This window comes from Sylvia atricapilla, chromosome 10 (genome assembly GCF_009819655.1).
Source record: "Sylvia atricapilla isolate bSylAtr1 chromosome 10, bSylAtr1.pri, whole genome shotgun sequence".
Classification (NCBI taxonomy): domain Eukaryota; kingdom Metazoa; phylum Chordata; class Aves; order Passeriformes; family Sylviidae; genus Sylvia; species Sylvia atricapilla.
This window is the reverse complement of record NC_089149.1, coordinates 18,218,955-18,238,382: the sequence shown is the minus strand read 5'-3', so window position 1 is coordinate 18,238,382 and position 19,428 is coordinate 18,218,955. Positions and strand designations below refer to the sequence as shown.

Genomic DNA, 19,428 nt, shown 5'->3' with positions numbered 1-19,428 from the left:
TCTGGCTGCAGGTATTGAACCTGCTTAAATGAGAACGCAGCCCTGGGTGCTGGGGTCAAAGGAGTAAGGTAAGAGTGACCCTGCTGCAGGTGGCCAGCCCTGGGAGCAATTCCTGCCACCCAGCCACTGAGGAGGGAAGGTAGAAACTACCCACCTCTTTTGTGTGGAAAATACAGCAGCTTTGGGAAGAGAATTCATATTGTTTGGTCAATGAAACAGAGTGCAAAAACATAACAGGTTTATTTTCCATCAAGCTCAAACATAATACCTCTTGGGTCATGCTAATGCTCACAGGCATCTAAATTGGTTATGAAAATGTTGCTCCATCTCAGGATGTGCAGTTGTGGTGACATTCAGTAGAAGCCCCCATTTGCCTTGTGCACAGAGGCATTTTCCAAGAGTACAGCACCAAATGGTTTGTTACATGATAATAATGTCACTCATCCTGCTGTCCCGCATAACCCTGTCAGTTTGTAGCTGCAGTATTGCATAGACAGGTTGCAGGGAGGAGTGATTTCTGAGAACTTTTTTCTGATTTTTACTGTAATTTTGGTTATGGAAATGTCCATATGCTTTAGATATGATTACAACAGAAAAAGTGTCTACAATACTCTAATATAAAAACGTAAAAATAATTTTGTTTAATGTATTTAAGAGTCAGTGTAAAAAGTGTTTTTCCAGTATTATTGAAATCTGTAAGACAGTGAAGTGACAAGGAAACTTCATGTTGTATCTTCCCAAGTCTTCTCTCTCCTCGGATGTATTTTGCAACTTTACTACAGTTATAGAGAAACTTGGTTTAAATATCATGAAGTTCCTCATGTCCAATGTTGCTGCTCAAAATCAGGGTCCACTTTCTTCATCCTGCCCCATAATTAGGTGAATTCTTGGAGTAGCCCTCGTAAGACTTTTCTTATGGTCCATAACTTGGAAACCAGCAATCCCTGCTGGTACAGAATGCCCTGCAGACAGTCAGTTGTTTTCTTCTAAATGTTCGTCTGGACAGTGTTATTGAAGTGTAGGTGAGGGTTTTATCTCATGTCTTCTATTAGTGCTCTTTTTTTAAACAGGATTTTCTGCTTCCTTGACCATCTTTGAGCCTGCAGTCTGGCAAAAGCCTGCAAGTGTTGTCCTGCATTTGTTGAAAGAACAGATTTGATTGAGAGAATGAGCAATCTCCTAAAGCTGTGCTGGTTTGGGGCACGTTGGGGAGGTTGGTTCATGCAGGTGAGTGAAAGAAAAAGGAGTGGGTGCTACTGGGTCTCAACTTCGTATTTGAGGACATGGGAGTAGAAGCTGTGGTTGGCATTCTCGTGCACCATCACAAACACCTCTCTGCACCCCGAGGTGTTGCAGGTTCCCTCCCAGTAGCCCTTGTTCTGGGTGAGGGGGTAGGTGTTCTCAGCCTGGACCAGCACCTTGGCAATGCCGTGCATTTTGAGTTTGAACTGGACGTTGCGGTTGGCCGGCAGCAGGCCCGAGAGCGGCTCCAGGATCTCGTAGTCTTGCAGCCACTTGCTGTAGCTCTGGGGGAAGGCTGGCCACTTCACCTCCGTGTTCAGGCACCTGATGAGGTAGTTGAAGATGTAGTCGTAATTACCAGGGTCTGACTTCTTCTTGGAGTAGATTTTGAGAACGAAGTTCCCCGCGTGCGGGAGGTGGACCTTCAGCTCGACCTGGTTGCCGCGGTGGATCTGCAGCACGTGCCGCCGGCCCATGTCCTCGGCGAGGCTGCTGCCGTCGGTGTGCAGTGAGGTCAGGACGCTGATGTCCTTGCCCAGGGTGAAGGTGAGGGAGCAGCGCCCGTCGTTGGTGTGCAGGACAGGCTCATGGTGCGACGGCCGCAGGAAGCCGTGGCGCTTGGAGAACCAGCTGGGCCCCACGGGCTGGTGCAGGTCCTTGGGGAAGCGCATGGCCTTGTCCACGGACTCGCACTCCACCAGGTACTCCACCACGCACTTGTAGACGTCATCTGAGGCCTCAGCCTTGGAGGGCTTGGCAAAGATCTCCAGCTTGTGGCTCCCTGTCTTCTGTGGGTAGATGTCCAGCTCCATGCCATTTTTTTTCAAAGTCATCAAACCGTGTTCATCTGTTCCCTTCAGCTTAAACATAAATAACGTGCCAGGACGGCAGTCCACGGATACAGAGGCTTTGCCATTTACTGGGAAATACAAAAGAAAAGAGGCTGCATAGGAGTGTCAGTGCAGTTTTTGCATGTACCCACTGTTCTGGGAAGGCTGATCTGGGCCAAGAAGTTGCTGTTTCTCTAAGAAGTAAAACCGAGAGCTGCAACTGGCAGGCCACAGCTTGTCAGCTGTCGGCTTAGACCAGTGTCCCTGAGAAAGAATGGGAGTGGCCTTTGCTTGGGAGATGTGCATTTATCCTGTTCTGATACACCCTGACATGGAGCTGTGGTCTGATAGAATGTGAAAGCCTGTTTGAAATACAATTGAAAGTACCAGATCAGGCCAGACTGGATGGGGTTTGGGGCAACCTGGTCTAGTAGGTGTCCCTGCCCATAGTGGGGGTTTGGAATGAGATGGACTTTAAGGTCCCTTCCAACTCAAACCATTATGGAATTCTGTAATTCTGTGATCATGAAGGGCTGAATTAGAGGTGATGAGACCTCACTGCGAGCCCAGTAGTTGCTCCCAAGGGCTTCAAAGTGCAGGAACTCTCCAGTATGTAGATATGAGTTTAATCTACCTCCCTATGAGCCTGTTCCCAAACAGCTTGAATCTTCATTATGTCCTAAAATGTTGATGTCCATAAATTTTAGCTCTGTTCTTAGTATTCTCATACTAGGCATCCAGTTAATGCCTGCGGCTCTTGGAAAATCCAAGGGAGGGGGTCTTAAATGTGAGCCTTGTTCAGTTATGGCACCTGCATGGTTTTATGTTAAAAGAGCTGCTGGACTCACTCAGGTTGCTCAGTATTTCCTGAAGAGGTGCACAGCTGTGTGTTGGATGTGGGAGGCATGAGGGAAGATGCTCCATGGCTTCTCCATTACCTGTTTGGATGATGGGAGTGTCCGGGTGTACGGCCAGCAGCCCCAGTGTGTAGAAGTTGCTGTTGTGCAGCATGTTGTTCTCAAACTCCTTCAGTGTCAGCGTGGGCTTAAGAAGCTGCCAGTTACTGTTATCTGGGAAGTGATTGTTAATGAACAGGGCCGGGTGAGTCAGAAAGTAAAACTCATTGTACCTGGGAGAAGGGAGAAATTAGGGAAAATTAGTAATTACAAATAGTGAATTCTTGCCCCGCACAGTGGTAGTGGTTTCAGCAGGAGGATGTTGGAGTGGTTGGAGCTGATGATAAACTGAGATCCGTGGGTTTGAAATTCCCCAGGCAGAAAAGAAACCTGAGCTTTGGTCTTCTGTTTCCAGGGCAAATGCTGAGCTTTGGGATAAACCCTGAGTATTTGCACTATTCCCTTGCACCCACAGGCTCCTGGAAAAAGAGAGAGGCACTGGGTGTTGACTGCAATCAATTCACAAAAGCTGTGACTCGAGTGCCACACACTACTGCCTAATCTGAAGACGTGACAGGCAAAACCAGTTGGCTTTTAGCAGTTTGTGACTTGCTGCTCAGGGCTACTGCCTCTCTCGAGGCTGTTCTCCATGCCTTGTACAGGCAGCCTGGGTTCCTTGCTCATGGCTTTGGGTCTTCCTGTGGCACTGAATGTGTCTGGTTTGCCAATCCTATCAGCTTTCCTTCTGCCTTTGTGGAGGGTTTCTGTACTAAAATAGAGGAGGTTCTTTACCTGTGGGTGAACTTGGTGAAGGAATCATCCACAGAACCGCTCCCCCAGGTGCTGTCCAGTAAATGCCACCTTCCCTCAAGGTAGACAGCATTCCAGGCATGGTCAGAGTCCCCTGTAAAGGTCTGCCCTGTCTTGTACCCGTGGCCCTTGGCATGTCCCGAGAGCTTCTTGCACTGAATCCCTGCAAGGCTGAAAGGAAACGAGAAGCTGCAGCAGGAGAGTTCTGTTTTAAACCTGTCAGGTACTTGTGGGGAAGAAGAGGTGGTGTTGCCTGTGGTGTTGGATGGGGCTGTTTGTTGTAGTCTTCGCACAGATGCAGAGCATCCTGCTGGAGGAAGGGCCTTTTCTCTTAGAGTTTTGTGTATTTTTTGTCTTTTTGCCTGATACACCATCAATTCAGCACTGTTAGAGGATGACAAGATAAAGTGTGCTTAATTGCTCTCTGTCTTGTTACTCAGTGGAATCCCTTTGCTGCTGTCCACAATTAGCCCATGTAATTACAAATTAAAAGCACAGGCTGTTCTCTACCCGTGACGGTGGGCTTGGTGTTTGACACCAGCTAAGGTATCTCAGACCTCATGGGATTGTGGATGCTGATTTGGTTTCCTGAAAGAATGAGCTTGTGCTTGCCCAGGGTAGAAATGATTAAATAGTCTCTTTCTAAAAACATGATGAATACCTGCGTGGATGTGTAAATAAGATTTAAATAAGCACTGTGTTAATAAGCTCTCTGCTGATGGATTCTAACATTGGCATCTTATTTCACCATTAATCTAAAATTGCTTCACTTGGAGCGTTGTCTTTTGTGTAGGACAGCATTGACATTTTTCTTCTTCATTGAGAAGTGTGTTAAATGGAACAACTGCCTTAAGTAATAAAGAGTGCAGGCTTCCAGAGCGAGATTGTCTGCATAATGTGGGTTTAGCTCAGGAGAAAAGTGATATTTATGGGGAAGATAATTAGCATGGTTGTTAAGAAGTCGAGGCCTGATAACAGATACTGGCTGGCAATTGGCAGTGCAGGGGAGCTTGTAAGGAGGGCTGCTTTTTCCAGGGAGAGGATGCTGGTTTCCAGGGGAGGGAGGCACTTCAGCAAAGGAGAGGATGGAGCAGTGGTAGCAGGCACTGCCTGTTCCATGAGTATCCAGAACAAATAGGCCAGGCTGGAAGGAATGCCACAGAGGAAACCTGGTGCTGCAGGTGGTCTGGAAAGCCCTTGCAATCCTGCAGGCCCCTGTGAGTCAAATTCTACCGTGGAGCTGGGCAGTAAATCTAGAACAACTCCACTGACAAGACTGGTGAGAGCTTGGATTTGCATGATGTAACTGAGACTAGGAGCTGGCCTGGGAGCTTTAGTGAAGATTTAATCCTAGGAGTTTCAAGGAGCTAAGTACCAAATTCCCACTAATTTCATGGGGATTGGTGTCTAATCCTTCCAGGCTTCTCTAGACATTCTTGTTAGCTGGGATATTCAGAGGGAACATTAAGGGACAAGTTCTGCTCTCACGGTGCTCTCAGTTACAGTGAACATTGGCAAAGCAGCAAAAGGAGTTTGTGCTTGGATGTGTTCAAAGTTCTCAAAATAAAGACCAGAGCATTTAAACTGGTCTCTCTAGTAATGGACTGACAAAAATCCAAGCAAAAACGTCCTGTAAAGGAGCAATTCCGTCTTGGCAAAAAGGGTGCTTATGTCTCTCATGTCAATGACTTCATACAGATAAATTAAGCAGGCAGAGAGAAGATTAGGAAGATCTCCAGAATTGGCTGAAGCGGCAGTGTGAGGTTGAAAATGACCTAGATACAAAATGGACTGGAAGAACTGAATTAAGAAACAGTTGGCAACATTTGCTTGGTGCAGCAAAGAGATTAAACACAAAGTGGCTTTCCTGCCTCAAAAACCTTAGGAAATAGTCTGGCTCTTACTACAGGTGTCACTGGAATTCAATGGCATCTTCTTCCCTTTTGATTTTCGATTGACTTTGATAATTTCATCTAAAAAAGGAGCAAATCTGGCTTCTCCAGAAGGAGACAGAATGGTTTATGCTTGTGGTAGGTAGGTGTACGCCTCTGTGCCTGAAAAGAAGGAAAGCTACTGCCTGCAGGAAATGGGAGAAGCAAGAGGATGTGAAATCTGGAGTATTTACAGACTGGCAAGGAAGAAGCAGCAGCTAGCTAACTGGCCAGATCCCCTTTAGGCAGTGAGGCCGGCTTTGCTCCCAAAGCTGCCGAGACCTCTCCTGGGAAAATAATTCTTGTGCTTTCATCACTAACCCTGGCAAGTGTCTCCCTAATTCCAGGCTGAAAGGTTTGCTCTAAATTGGATTCATGAATTTGCACTGACTCAGCCATGCTAACTCCTCGACTCTGCTTGTCAGCTGAGAAGCCAGTTCTTGATAAGTGCTGCTGAAAATACTGGTCAGGAACCTGTGTTTGCATTCATTGCTATCACTCCTGATGTTTGGAAAGTGATGCCTTATGGCCAGCTTCCCACTATCCGTGCCCACCTTTCCTCTGTGACAGGAATCTCAGCTAATGGGAGAAAGTCTGCCTGCCAAAGCTGTGATCAGAGGTGACAGTGTTGTGTCTGCAGCAGGAATTGTTCCCTCTGGCACTGGGACAAGTAGGACTCAATCAACATCAGCCTTCAGCGGGACTTTTGGGGGGACTCCTGGTGACTGGCAAATTGGTTTGTTAGTTCAAGTTCCCTCACAGGAGCTAGGAAAAAAAAGGCATGTTAAAACACCTTTTTTTCCTTCTAAAACCTGACTCTGAAAAGTCTTTCTATAAGACAGGTGTACTTTGCCTCCTGCCTTTCTGCCTAGACTCAGTGTAAGAGCAGCAGAGAGCACGGGGAGAAGGTATGAGGAGGTCTCTGTGCAATAAAGGGGTGTTGTCTTTACAGTTTTTCAGGACAAGAGCTAAACATTTTGCTAATATTTGACAATATAATAGTCTTGATGACTGGGAGGTTTCTTGAATCATATAGTGACTAATCAGCCTGGAACTGAGGAATTGCGAATAAATCAACAGAGCCTTTAAATAGTCAGAGATATCCTTGGAAAGATTAATGCTTTTAATGAACTAAGCATATGCTTTTTAATGAACAGATGCAAATTCCCCTCTTCTAACTGCTAATAACTGTTCCATAGGATGCAGCTATGAAGGCATGCTTCACCATCCTATTTCTTTAGAAAACAAGATCCAGTGTCGTAGCTTGGTTTGGGTTGGAATGGACCAAATGTATATTGTGGGATAATTGACAAAAATGTATATTGTGGGATATGTTGTTGGCTGGAATCATTTACCACTTTAGTGTCTGGCACAGTATGCTGGGCTTTTTTAAAATCTCTCCTTTTCGGGTAGCTTTTGTGCGTTCCATGGTGAAAACCTTCTCAAATCCTTTTGGATGGCGTGGAAAGCTGGTTGTTACTTATACGTGCTACAAATTACTAGTCTGTGATTTTTTTCCAAGGGAATGGTAGCCTCTTCCTGGAAGGGTCATCTTTCAAGCCCACCTTTTCAGGATTATTTTTAGGAAGTCCCTTCCAAATCTCCTGTCCCTGAGTTGTCATGTTCAGTTTTCTCCTTTTGGGAAACCTTTCTGCCCAAGGCTGATCCCCAAACCTCCAAGCACCTTCATGGCTTTCCTTGCTGTGGATTTCAGGGGTTCTCCTTTCCTTAGGGATTGGGACTGAGGCTGCATCCCTGTGCTCCCTACCAAGGAAGGGTAGAAATGGCCTCTGCCTCTTAGAAATGGCTTTGTGACTGTAAAGCTCTGCTCTGTGGGGAAGTTCAGTTGACTCATCCCCAGTGAAGTCCAACGAGATCTTGTTGGCAGAAGAAAGGACTTTAGTCATTAAATGCCAATGGTAGCTACAAAATGGGAATTGCAGTGTTGGCCTCAAGAGTGCTGCACCTTGAGATTGGGCACAGAACAGAGTGGTAATGCAGAATGCAAGGCAGTGTCCCTGGAGGGGTCAGGGCACCTCCAGAGGGTTTAGAGAAAGTTCCTCCTGGGACTCTGCCTACCTCTTGCAAGGGAACGTGTTGGAGACAGCACTCCTTGTTCAAATCTTGCCATGCTTTTAACCTTCACATCCAGATACCCCAAGGAAAATCCTACTTCTTCTAATCAAATTATCTCCGTGTTTTCATCTGCCATTATGTTAATGCAATGCGAAGCTCAGCAGATGGCTCCAAGTAAATTATGCTGGGGAGGGCGGTGGAGGGAGTGGAGGAGAGAGCAAAATTGACCTTTCTAGGACTTGCTGTTTTTCCACAGCATGGCTGGAAAGCTAAAGTTCCTTGTCCTGCTTAAAGTCACATCAGTCAATGCAAAGGCAGACAGGATAGGCACAAGGAATGTTAACTCTCACTGGCATTGAATGCTTCTGAACTTAATTTACCTGCACATATGTTCAAAGAGCTCGGCATAGCCCTCACAGATGCTCTTGCCCATCTGAAGCACATCTCTGGGCTTGCTTGACAGCTGGCTTTTGTTGTGGTAGCCCACGACGTCGTATTCTGGGGGAAGGAGCACAGACAAAAGTTCATCCTAAAGCCTGAGGCAATGGGACCGATGGGCAGCAGGAGCAACGCTCTGGTTGCTTTTGATCTCTGTGAGCAGAGGGGAATGAGCCGTGGCTGTGCTGGGGAGAGTGCCCTGGACACTGCTGGGGCAGAGGGGCAGCTGTGTCCCTCATCACCCTTTGCTCTAAGCTTGGGCTGGGGTGCAGTGGTTGAATCCAAGTGGGAGGAAGACTTTGTTTTTTGGACAAAGTGGGTGTCCTCAGGAATTGCCCTCAAGTGGAGCATCTACAGTCTGAAGAGTTCCCAGTATAAACCAGGGCATGCTGCATTTCAAGGGGTTGCATTGATGTTACCTCAAAAGAACTTTGCACTCTTTACAAGAAATTTATATTAAAAATACTTGAAAAGCTGCTTGTTGGGAAACACTTGAAGTAGTTTGTTGCAAGTGAGTCACAGAATTGTAGAATGGTTTGGGTTGGAAGGGGCATTAAAGCTTGTCTCATTCCAATCCCCTGCCAGGGGTGGGAACACCTTCCATTAGACCAGGTTGCTCCAAGCCCTGTCCAGTCTGGTTATATCAGTAGCTGGAAGCTCAGGAGATCTTGATTTGTTGGAAGGAGTACGCAACAGCAGCACATCAGGACTCCTTCACACAGAGCTTGTGGAACTGGTCTGGGAAGGTTAATTCAGTACCACCAACTTTGGCCCTGTCCATCACCTCTTTCTTAAAATACAGATGTATTTTTCTGACAAAACCCTCAGGAATTCTGCATCAGCTGGTTCCCCCTCCCCTTGGTGCTGGGGCAGAGGAAGAAAAGCAGCAGCAGGCTGTGTGTGCTTTGATGAAATGCTGTCCTTTATCCAAGGGGCTTGGCTGATGCCTCCTCAGTGTTGGCTCCAGGCACTGGGAAGGGCTGCCTGCTCCACCCTGGCTCTTCACTGACCACCAGCAAAGCTACAGGGCACTTTAAGGGGTGCTGGCTCCACGGGGCTTTCTATTTCTGCCACAAATGGCAGCTAAAATAATTATTTCCTTTGGTGCTGATACTGCATGGGAATAGCAGCCCATCACAGGCAGAAATTGAATAGGGTGGGAAGAGCTGCCCAGAGAGCAGTGTTCTCACTTAAAATCCATCCAAGGAAGGCGTTTATGTTATCAGTGCAATTCCAGGATAGTTACATTGCATTTTTGCCAGCAGATTTACATTCCCAGCCCTGTTTCTTTTCTGTGTGTGTAAGTAGGGGTCAGTTTTACAGGAAGGAATGATAATCAGGGCCAAGGTGGAGTAAAAGATCTTGTGAGGAGATGCCAGCATAGCTGTCAGGGACAGAGACATCCCCTGAATGTTGAGGAGTATGGACTGACTCCAACCAGCCTGGTCCAGGTAGTGTGGGCAGAAATGGGTTAACAGTGGTAAGATAGAATAACCAGTGCTGAGTGAGTCAAAGCCTGGGCTTCAGGACATGCAGTAAAATCAGCACTCTCCATATTTCAGGGCAAGACTAAAGCAGTTTGGGACTGACCTAACCACACTAACCCTGTAGTTGCTGATCTCATTGGGTGTGAGATGAGGCCAGTGCTGCCCAAACTGCTCTTTTCCTCTCCAACACTTGGCCTGCACTGCAGCAGTGCCCCATCAGGATGTCTAGGAGGTGAGGGAAAGGACAGCTCTGCCTCTCTGCCCCAAGACCTAATGGGAAAGAAACATTTTTGCTTATGTCATGCAAAATGCCATGATGTTGCATAGCCATCAACTATGGGATCAACTTGCCAGCACTGGGATGGCAAGAAGCCCCCTTTGATGTGCCAGACAGGAGACACAAGTACTGCCTCGTCCTCCTCTTCCATCTCCTGGTCATTGTGTAACTCTGGCCTTGAGACTGAGTGGTTCCAGCTCTCTGGAGGGTTGAAAAGGTGCAGATACAGGCAGGAACTGCAATCATACAGGTGCCAGTGTGGGACACGGAGCTGGGCAAGGCACCTGAATGGTTCCTGGTGGTACCTGTGTGACAGTGGGACCCTCCTAGAGCAAAGGCACCAGCATCAGACTATGCTGGACAGGCTCTATTGGGCTGTGGGGACTTCCACTAGACCAGGTTGCTTCTGAAATCTGGATCATCACCTGCTCCCTGTTCACCCCTTGAAAACTGGGTTCTGGTGGTGTTGAGTGGCTCTGAAGGTGACAAGCAGGCCCCTGGCACTGGGCAGCCTGGCTTTTGCTCTGGCTCTTGGATGATAGGGACTTGTCTGGTCACACCTTGAATGGAGTTACAGGTTAATCACATAGACACAAACCTCATGGGGCCTGGCAGTGCGAGGAGAGGGACTGGGAAACAGAAGTGGTGCATTTCTGGATAAAAGCCTCCAGAAAGCTTTCGTTCCACTCCCCACATGGAAATAACCCACAACCAGCGAGTAAACTGCCATGACATGGGACAGGGGTGACAGCAACAGCCTTATCTTCAGCTGGAGACTGCAGCCTACCTATGTGATGGCATATCCACATCCATATGGCTCGGACCTTTTCCAGGTCAGTGCGGGCTTGTTTCAGCAGGGCTTTGACCAGTTCCTCCACGCTGTTCTTGACATTCACCTATGTGTGGAGAGGCAGAATTGGAAGGTCACAGTGAAGAAATCCCTGTGGTAGATCCCCTGTTCTCCCCATCTCTTGTTCTGCTGGAGCCAGTGAGACCCCATGTACCAGCGACTGCTCTGCCTCCAGCTTCCTTAAAAATAGAGCTACAGTGCTGTAGGTTCATGTGTTTTTGGTTATAGTTCCCAGAGGGGGATTTCTTTGCTAATGTTTAAAGAAAATTGTTTTTCACTTGTTTAGGAGATTGTGATGCCATTGCCCCACAGCTCAGCCTAAGCTGGTGTTGGTGCTGGGAGCCAGGTTCATGGAATGTTGCTGGAGGGGAGCTGGGAGGGGGACAGAGGCAAAAGCAAGACTTACTTTTAATGCGTAGGCATCCAGCTTCTCTAATTGCTGCAGATCTACTGGCATGGATTTCAAAGAGGATTTGTCCCACGGATATGCTGGGAAGAAATGAGTTGTCACTGTTTTGGGAAGGGAGGGAGTGTTTTTCCTGGCAGTACAGTGGAACAAGGGGACAGAGCTCCTGCCTGGCCCGTGGAGACATCCATCAGTGGTGCTTAGGGAGCAGAGGACACGAGGGCACCCGCAGGAGGTCCCTGCCAGCTGCATGGAAAGCAGGAGCCATCCTGTCTAGACTGCGAGGATTTGTGCAGTGCTGGAGTGTGAGCTGCTCCTGCAACTTTGGCTCAGGCTAACAGCATGGAAAATCCTGGGATATTGTATGGAGGAGCAGGAGAACAATGCAGAAGTATCAGGGAAAATCTATGCTTTGCAAGCCTTAGAAAACACATGACTTGTTGAAAACACCCCAGCAATAAAGAGCTGGGTTTCTCTAGGAGTTTTGCATGGTAAAGGGCCACAATTCTGCAGGAATTCAGGCACATGGGGAATGTAACACTGGGAGCAGTTGTACTGAACCCACTGTGCCTACCATCTGCATCTTTGCAGGTTCTGAGCTCCTGGTTCTACTCGGTGTGAACAAAGGGTTTAATAACTTGCCCTAATTAACCAGATAACTGGGATGAGCTGACAGTGCTGTCTCCCATCAGTGAGCCGTGGGGAATGGATGGACATATCCCTGTGCCTTCTGCCAAAATCAGCATGTAGGCACACAGGACCTATTTCTTAACAGGCTGGTTTGTTTATCTGTATTTTCCCTGAAAAGAGGTGTTACACTAAACGGAGAGAAAGCAGATTTACACATTTAAAGGTTCCCCCTCTCAGCAGCTCTGAAAATTAGTTTTGCCTTTTTGGTAAGGAGATGGTCTCTTTTTAAAAACGTGGTTGTCAGGTTTTGTCTTTGCCGGGTTGTATCTGCAGAGGCTCAGGGCAGGAGTGGGATCCACAGTCCCCGGGGCAGTTCTGCCTGTCCGCCTTCCCGGGGCAGGAGCCTCGGGCACGTGTGATTCCCAAAGCCGTTCCCTGTGCCATGCCCATGAACGGGGAGGGAGCTGAACGCTCCCTCCCCGGGCTGAGGGATAGTTACCGTGCAGGTCCTTGGCTCCCGGTGGCCGCGGGGCCTCAGTCTTCTGGAATCCTGCAAAGCAGAGAAGGGAGAGGGAGGGAGGAGGTTGCTGCCCGCAGGAAAAAGACAACTAGAAATAAATCGTTGTGGGGAGCAGGATTGGGTGGAAAAAACCGGAACTGAGGCTCTTCTTTGCCCATTCCCTTCCATTTGGACATGGATGTCAGCTCCCTGTGGAGTGTGCTCTGCGTGCCCTCCCTGCCGTCCTGCAGAGCCCACATTCCCCAGCAGACTGGCATCTCCTGGTCTAGCCCGAGAGCTGGGGACACCAAACCTCCCCAGGCATGGCAGGAGGGAGAGCTGAGCTCCAGAGCTGTTAGATAACCCCAGACGAAGCTCTGCGGCAGCTGGGGGATTGCTGAGGGACATTCGAGTGTCACCACTCACCTTATCCCGGGGCCAGAGGAGGAGGAGAAGACACCCACACCCCGAGAGCAGAAGGGTTTTGCTCCTCAAGCCCCAGTCACGGGCAGGGGCCAGCAGCATGTGCCCTTTAACAGCCTCCCCAAGGGAGGAATGAGCCTGTCCCCTCCTGGGAGCCGCCTGCCAGGGGAGGGACGGCTTGGGGAGACACCGTGATAGAGCAGAGCCTCACCTTTGTTGTCGTGTCCTCTCAGCCTCTGGGAACCTGCAGAAAGCCAGGCAGGGTTAGTGGGATCCCCTCAGCCCTGCCCGGGCTCTCTGGCTAGGGAAGGGAGGATGGGCTGAGCCTCTGCCCGGGTTTAAATCTGCGGCTGTACCTTTTCCCAAGGAGAGTCTCTTGATGAGTGGGGGGCTGGTGTCCTCCTGGTGAATCTCCACTGTCACTTGGGTTCCTGCAAGAAACAATGATAAACTCCCTAAAAAGGGGAAACCAACCAGGATAGGGAGGAGAGGGCAGGAGTGCCTGCCGAGGCAGCTCTTAACTTTAGATAAAGCAGCAGCGCTGGTGATAATAGCCAAGGTTTATCCCTATATTAAAGAGCTCTTGATGGAGCTACAGCAAGCAGAGAATCAATGTCTTTCATTGATTTTTCTTGGAATTAAACAGAAAGGCTTGAAGTGATGAAAATGGTTGGACTTGTGATACTAAAATGTCTGGCAAAGGCCATTGCCTGTGAGAGGCAAAGGAGCCAGCGGTGGTCCAGGCATGCCCTGAAGCTCCAGAAAACTTCCCCTGGAAACCTGGGCTCTGGTCTTTAACGTTTCAGAGACTGAAATACCAGAAAAAGAGTGAGGGAATCTCTTACAAGAACTACCTGAACTTTTTGACAGTGACTGAATTTTTTAGCAGATATTTCAGAAGGGTTTGCAGCTCTCAGGGTTCCCTGGAGGAGCTCCATGAGCTCCTGGGCATCTGTTTTTTTGATCCAGCAGAAGTTACTCAGGAGACTGAAGGTCAAGATGTTAATGCACCTCGGGGCTGCCATCCAGTCACATCTCCTACACGTTTACCAAGAGCCTCATGTCATTTGGGGTTTTCCTTTAAAGTCAGCTCTTGGAACGGGCTAATTAGGTGAGAATCTGCATTTTCATCAAAGAATAAGTTTTTCTGAAGCATTTACCCTTAGAAAAGTGAAGTTTCTCCTGTGATTATGCAGATAGATTCAATGTTCTTTAAACCCCTAAAACAGGAAGCAAGAAGAACTGCATAAGCTGTAAAAACCTAAATCTTAGAGCTTGACTCCCATTCTAGGATGGCTGCAGATATCAGGGTGTCAGAACAGAGCTGGCTGGTGTATTTTGTCAGTTAATTCAAAGATAAAATGGAGTTGTTTCTCAAAGAGAAGACTTCATGTAAATGGTTTGATTTCCTTACATTTTTTATATTTTCAGGAGTTCTTTTTTATTGCTTAAGATTATTTTTACTTTGCTTTTTTTGTGGGTTTTCTTTCCAACTTTCACTTTTTAAGTTTTCCCCCGTAAATTAAAATTCTTTGTTATCAAGAAACAAACTTACTGGTGATGAATGCCTTCTGCTGATGAGTTTAAATGGCATTAAACAAACAAAAAAACATAATTCCACAGGATTTTTTCCATGTGCTATATCATTGCTTTAAAAACTGGTGGTATGAAATGGTTGCTGGTGCTTTTGTGATGTTTTATTTAATTATTTCTGATTGAGATATCCTTCATAAAGAATCATAGAATGGTTTGAGTTGAAAGAGACCTTAAAGATCCTCTTTCTTCACCTCCTTGCCACCAGACCAGGTTGCTCCAAGCTCAGAGAAGCACTTGCTGTTTTCCCTGTGTTTTATGGCCAGGCAAGTCCTTGGCCAACAAGTGCTTTGAGGGGCAGCTGTCCCAGGGTGAGATATTTTCTCTCTCTTGGGACTTTCTGAGGTTATTTTATTGGAGGAAAAGCTTGATGGGAGCTCAGTGAAGCCCTGCTGTCTCTTGGGTCACCACTTACCTTTGTCAGGGCCCGCAGTGATGGGTGGTGTCTGCCCACAGGGCTCTGCGGGGCCACGCCGGCCTGGGGGCACAAAGGGAAATGTCAGTGCCGTGGAGAGAGTGGAACAGTCAGCAAGGATGGGGTTAAATGGGGCGTAAGGAAGGACTCAGGAAGCTCAACCCTGTTCTCCAGATTCAAAGCTGAATTGCTCCTGGTCTGGGGTGACCCCTCTCCAGAGGGATGCTCCAGCCCAGCCTGCTGCTGCTCGGGGTGGGGTGCTTGGACCAGGGCGGGTTTGAAGAGGTGGGTGGGAGAGAAGGGCTTGGAGGCCAAGTGGGAACTTAGGTGTGGTTGTCAGCAACTCATCCTCATCCTCACTTCTCCTTTCTGGGAGGCCCTGGCTGTTTGGACCTGGAGTCCTGGGGCAGAGAAAGGTGTGGGCAGCACTTGGCGTGCCCAGGGTTCACACAGCTGGAAGCAGCACAAGTCTGTTCCTTGGGGAGGAAGCAAAAGCCAGGGGACACCGAGCCCTCACTCTGGGCTCTGGTGGGTGTTGCCCAGGCTGAGCGCTCACTTTTTCAAAGCCTCCTGGGGTCCTCATCCCACCAGCCACCGGGGGGGAACCTGGATGTCACAGCTTGTCCGAGTCCATTCCTGCCGTGTGCCCATGACACGGACCAGGATCTTGTGGAGGGGGGCCACAGCCTCTTTGACTCAGTGGGGCTGGGGATTATATAAGTTTGAAAATCTTGTGGCAGCACAAGGGATGTCAGTGGCCTCACAAGGACACTGACAGGGCTGGTGAAAGGACAATTCATTAACCCTTGTGGTGCCAGAGGAGTCAAAGCTCTGCCTGCTCCTCTGGTGTCTGAATTCCCCCCTCCCAGGGGTTTAAATTGTGCTTAAGGTAGAGCTGCAAGGGAAGGATCCCCCTGTGTTTGCTAAATACCTCTGCCATTAATTCTGGGTGGGAAATGATCAATACCAGCCTCTTGCTCACTCGTAGAGGAGGCTGATTCTGCAGCTCTGGTTGCAGAACCTCTTGAGCATGACCGAGGGAGAGAACAGAGGATATTTATCTGCTTCCTGGAGTGGAGGCTTTTGTTATCTGCTTTGTAAAAAATACCCCAAAGTAGTGCCTTGCCATGAAATATTTGCTCCTAGACTGTGTGCAGTCTCCAGCCACCACTGATTACAGAGGGACTTGGATCAAGGCTCCTGCCAGGCAACCTGCTGGGAGCACCTGTGGCTTTTGCACGCTGCTATTACTGGACCTGTGGAGGCAAAGTTCCTCCTTGATGTAAGTAAAATCCACTGTCTAGTACCATGAAAATTACCAGTGTCTTGCTCTACCTTTGTCCCTGCCATGGTAGGCTTAGACTGCCAGGAGAGCAAGTGGGATGGTCTGAGTCCCTCTCCTGGGAGCTGTTCCATAGTTTTGGAACACCTCTTCAGATATTCCTCCTCAACTATTTTAGGGCAGAAGGCTGGGAATTGGCAGTGGAACACTGAGAACTAGAATCCACACCATTCCTGGTCAGCAATCCCACCTGCCTTGTGCTCAGTCTCTGAGGGGAAGAGATGAAGTGACTGGTGGAGAGATGGTTGAAAAAGTTCTTTGCATCCCCCAGACTCTACTTTAAGCTGTATGAGTGCTGGGGAAGTCTCTGGAAGCTCTAGCTGCAACCTGAGCAATTTGGGGCACAGAATTTCCCCTGCCATCAGCTGGCTGTGAAATGTAAGAGCTCTGTGCACTTGTAATCCGACCAAGCTCCATGGCAGGAGAATCCCTGCAGATGGATGTGCAGGGGCTCGGCAGTGCCACCCCTGTGCATCTTCTCCATGGGGCACAGAGGGCGCAGAGGGAGGGGATGCTTCCCAGGGCCCTCTGTGTGCCTCCACTGAAGCCTCTGAAAGCTCTGGAAAGGGATGGGTTGTGTGAAGCACTTTTATGCTCAAGAGACACAGCTTGGAGCTTTGGGTTATGTGCTGGGGTTGGTTTCTCACAGAGGGAGAGGGTGACGTACCATTCAGATCTGTGCCCTGACGTGGCTGTGATCTGCTGTTTCCATTGCCATCACCCCCCAAACCTGTAAGACAGAAATGGGTGATTGGCAGGCTCCTCCTGGACTGAAGTGTTGGCGCTGCCTGAAGGCCAAACACCCTGAGCCCTTTCATGCAGCCCATTATCTCAGCTGATGCCAGGTGTCATCAGGATCCACCTTCTGTCTCATCTGCAGCCTTGGCTTGCGGTACTTGTTGCTAAAGTATGAAATACCAGGGGGCAGAAAGTGCAATAATCCAGGCCTAAGCTGCTTTGGTAGGATCTGCTCTTATTTGAGCAGGTGCTAGATGCTGTGCTTGACGGAGCATGGACACAACTTTGTGATAGCTCTGCCTGTAGTTGTTAGCTTGGGACTGGCTGTCTGAAAATCCAGCTTCTCTCCCAGGTTTTAGTACAGGAATACTCCTTCTCCTCCCTTTACTTCTGCAGGGAGGCACCCCTTGCAATTGCAGAGCACAGCCGTAGCTTTTGAAGACCCTCCTGCAGGACAGGGAGCTGGGCCAGGGACACCGTCCCAAACTGTAGCTATAAATGGCTCAGGACAGTGAGCCTCGGAGACAAAGCCTGGGCACGCTGCAAGCAAAAGAGTTCTGCTCCTGTACTCCGGGGCAGTGGGTGCTGCTGTGGGGTGGAACTGCCGAGCCCTCTCCCCGTTCCCCTTGCACAGCCCAGAGAGCCCGTGGGGACAGCGCGGCGCCAGCGCAGGACACAGCACGGTGCAAACACAGCCCTGGGGTCGGTGTGCCCGTGTGTCCCTGCTGCACCCGGGGCTGCGCACAGGAGCTGCACAGGGCACAGCCCGGAGCTCCAGCAAGGCAACAGCGGAGACACGCTGGGCTCCTACAAAAAAGTTGGCATTTTGGAGTTTGGCGGCATGTGCGCAAAGAGGAGAAAGAGCAGAGGAAGCCCAAATCCTGCTCCAAAGCTGCTGCTTCTCTTCTCCGTGTGCAGCCGCAGCCCTGCCCTCCCTCGCCCGCTGCAGGCGCGATGTTACCTGCGCCTCGGCCGCCTTCCGTCTGCCCCTCTCGCTGCCCCTTCTCCTTGCTCGCTGCCTCCTCGGGCCGCACAATAAGCAGCAGATTGATGGTGACTGCATTGGCATCTGTCTTTAAGTCCATGGTACCCATCAGCGCATGGCCGGGCCGCCGGTGCTGCCGCCGCCGCGCCGAGCAGCCGCGAGTGCTGCCCAGCCTTGGCAAGGCGAGCGCGCTCCCGCCCCGCGCAGCCCCGGCCCTGCCAGCTGAGCCATCGGGGCTCTGCCAAAGCCGACCCTAATGAAGAGGTTACAAGTCATCTTTGAAAGGAAATCGCGGGAGGGATCCGTTTCCTAAAGCAGAGGAAGGAGCTGCCTTTCGGGCGGGGGGGATCTGGTGTCAGAGCGTGCCCCCGGCTCCCTCCCCTCTCTCTGCCCTTTTCAGCTTCAAGCACTTGTCTACACTCAAATCCCCCCGCACCACTGTTCGCTGGGGGGGATTCGCTTCCCAGCGCTCACACAAATCCTTAAAAGGCTTTCTCGTTGGATCCTGGCCCCCGGCAGAACTCAAAGGATGCTTAGGAGCATAAATAATAACAGTAACTGCAGGAGGAGAGCAGCGGTGGGGAGAAGGGGCTGGAAAAGGGACAGGAACCTTTGAACCGGGGAGGGTCGGTTTCTGCAGGACTGCCTGTCATGGAAAGGGACGGCAGAGAAGGGAATTGCAGGCTGCAATCCTGACTGTCCAAAAGCATCCGAAAAACCCCACCTCTTTGCCCCATCAACCTCCGAGCCTGGCTGTCTGGGGTAGCTGGACACTGCTGAGCAAAAAGGAAAGCCCTGCAAATCCCTGGCTTTCTAGTAACTGTCCCAGCCCACAAAACGGGGGAAAATGAAGGGTTACAGTGCGGGTTAGACGGGCTCAGCTGGTCCCAGCAGCTCGCAGAAGGGGCTGGCAGGGACACGGTTTCTAATTTTACCACTGGCCCCAGTCCCGGCCATGCTGCCAGCCCCCGCCTTGGCCGGGGGTCCCGGGGGAGCGACAGCACCTGTGGGGCCGAAGGGCTCTCCGGCAGCTTTGGGAAAGGTTGTGGGAGGCACCCGCTGGCAGAGAGGGGGTTCGGGAGCTTGGCATGGGCAGGGGTTTCAGGTAGGAGTGTGAGAGCAATGGGCCCTTCTGCCTGCAGGTGGGGAGATTTGTTGTCCTGGATCCACGGGGAGGAACTAGTACTACTACCTGGTGTTAGGTTACTGTGTTTGGAGACACGGGTTTTCCCGTGGATCTCTATATAAAACCTGTCCCCTCCCAATCTCCTGCCCCTTTTCTGTTCCTGAGCCCCTTCCAGAGTACGGACAGCTGATACGTCCTCGTGCAAATCCAGCCCTAAGCAGCTCCTCAGCATATCCAGAAATAGCGTGTGTGGCCGCAGGGAACCTGCATCATCCAGCTCTGCTAGTGCACCATGGTAGCCCTGAGCCCCCCGGGCCCCCCTCGATGGTGCCACCAAGGATGGCATGTGTCTGTAACCTCCAGTAATGTGGCCAGAGTCCCGTTCCAGGATGTGTGACAATGTTGTTGAGGCCCAGGTTTTGCTCTTTAGTTCA

At 49.8% G+C, this 19,428-nt stretch overlaps 1 protein-coding gene across 1 annotated transcript; it reads right to left on the bottom strand.

Moving 5' to 3' along the window:
* Positions 1 to 225: 225 nt before the first annotated feature.
* Positions 226 to 18,088, bottom strand: KY (kyphoscoliosis peptidase). Its single transcript, XM_066326165.1, has 12 exons — positions 17,845 to 18,088; positions 16,813 to 16,875; positions 14,804 to 14,866; positions 13,152 to 13,226; positions 13,007 to 13,039; positions 12,373 to 12,423; positions 11,244 to 11,326; positions 10,775 to 10,883; positions 8,166 to 8,283; positions 3,761 to 3,949; positions 3,011 to 3,201; positions 226 to 2,161 (listed from the first exon to the last, which is right to left on the bottom strand). The coding sequence occupies exons 1-12, from the start codon at positions 17,975 to 17,977 to the stop codon at positions 1,254 to 1,256; spliced, it is 2,016 nt and encodes a 671-aa protein (XP_066182262.1). The 5' UTR covers positions 17,978 to 18,088; the 3' UTR covers positions 226 to 1,253.
* Between the last annotated feature and the right edge of the window lie 1,340 nt (positions 18,089 to 19,428).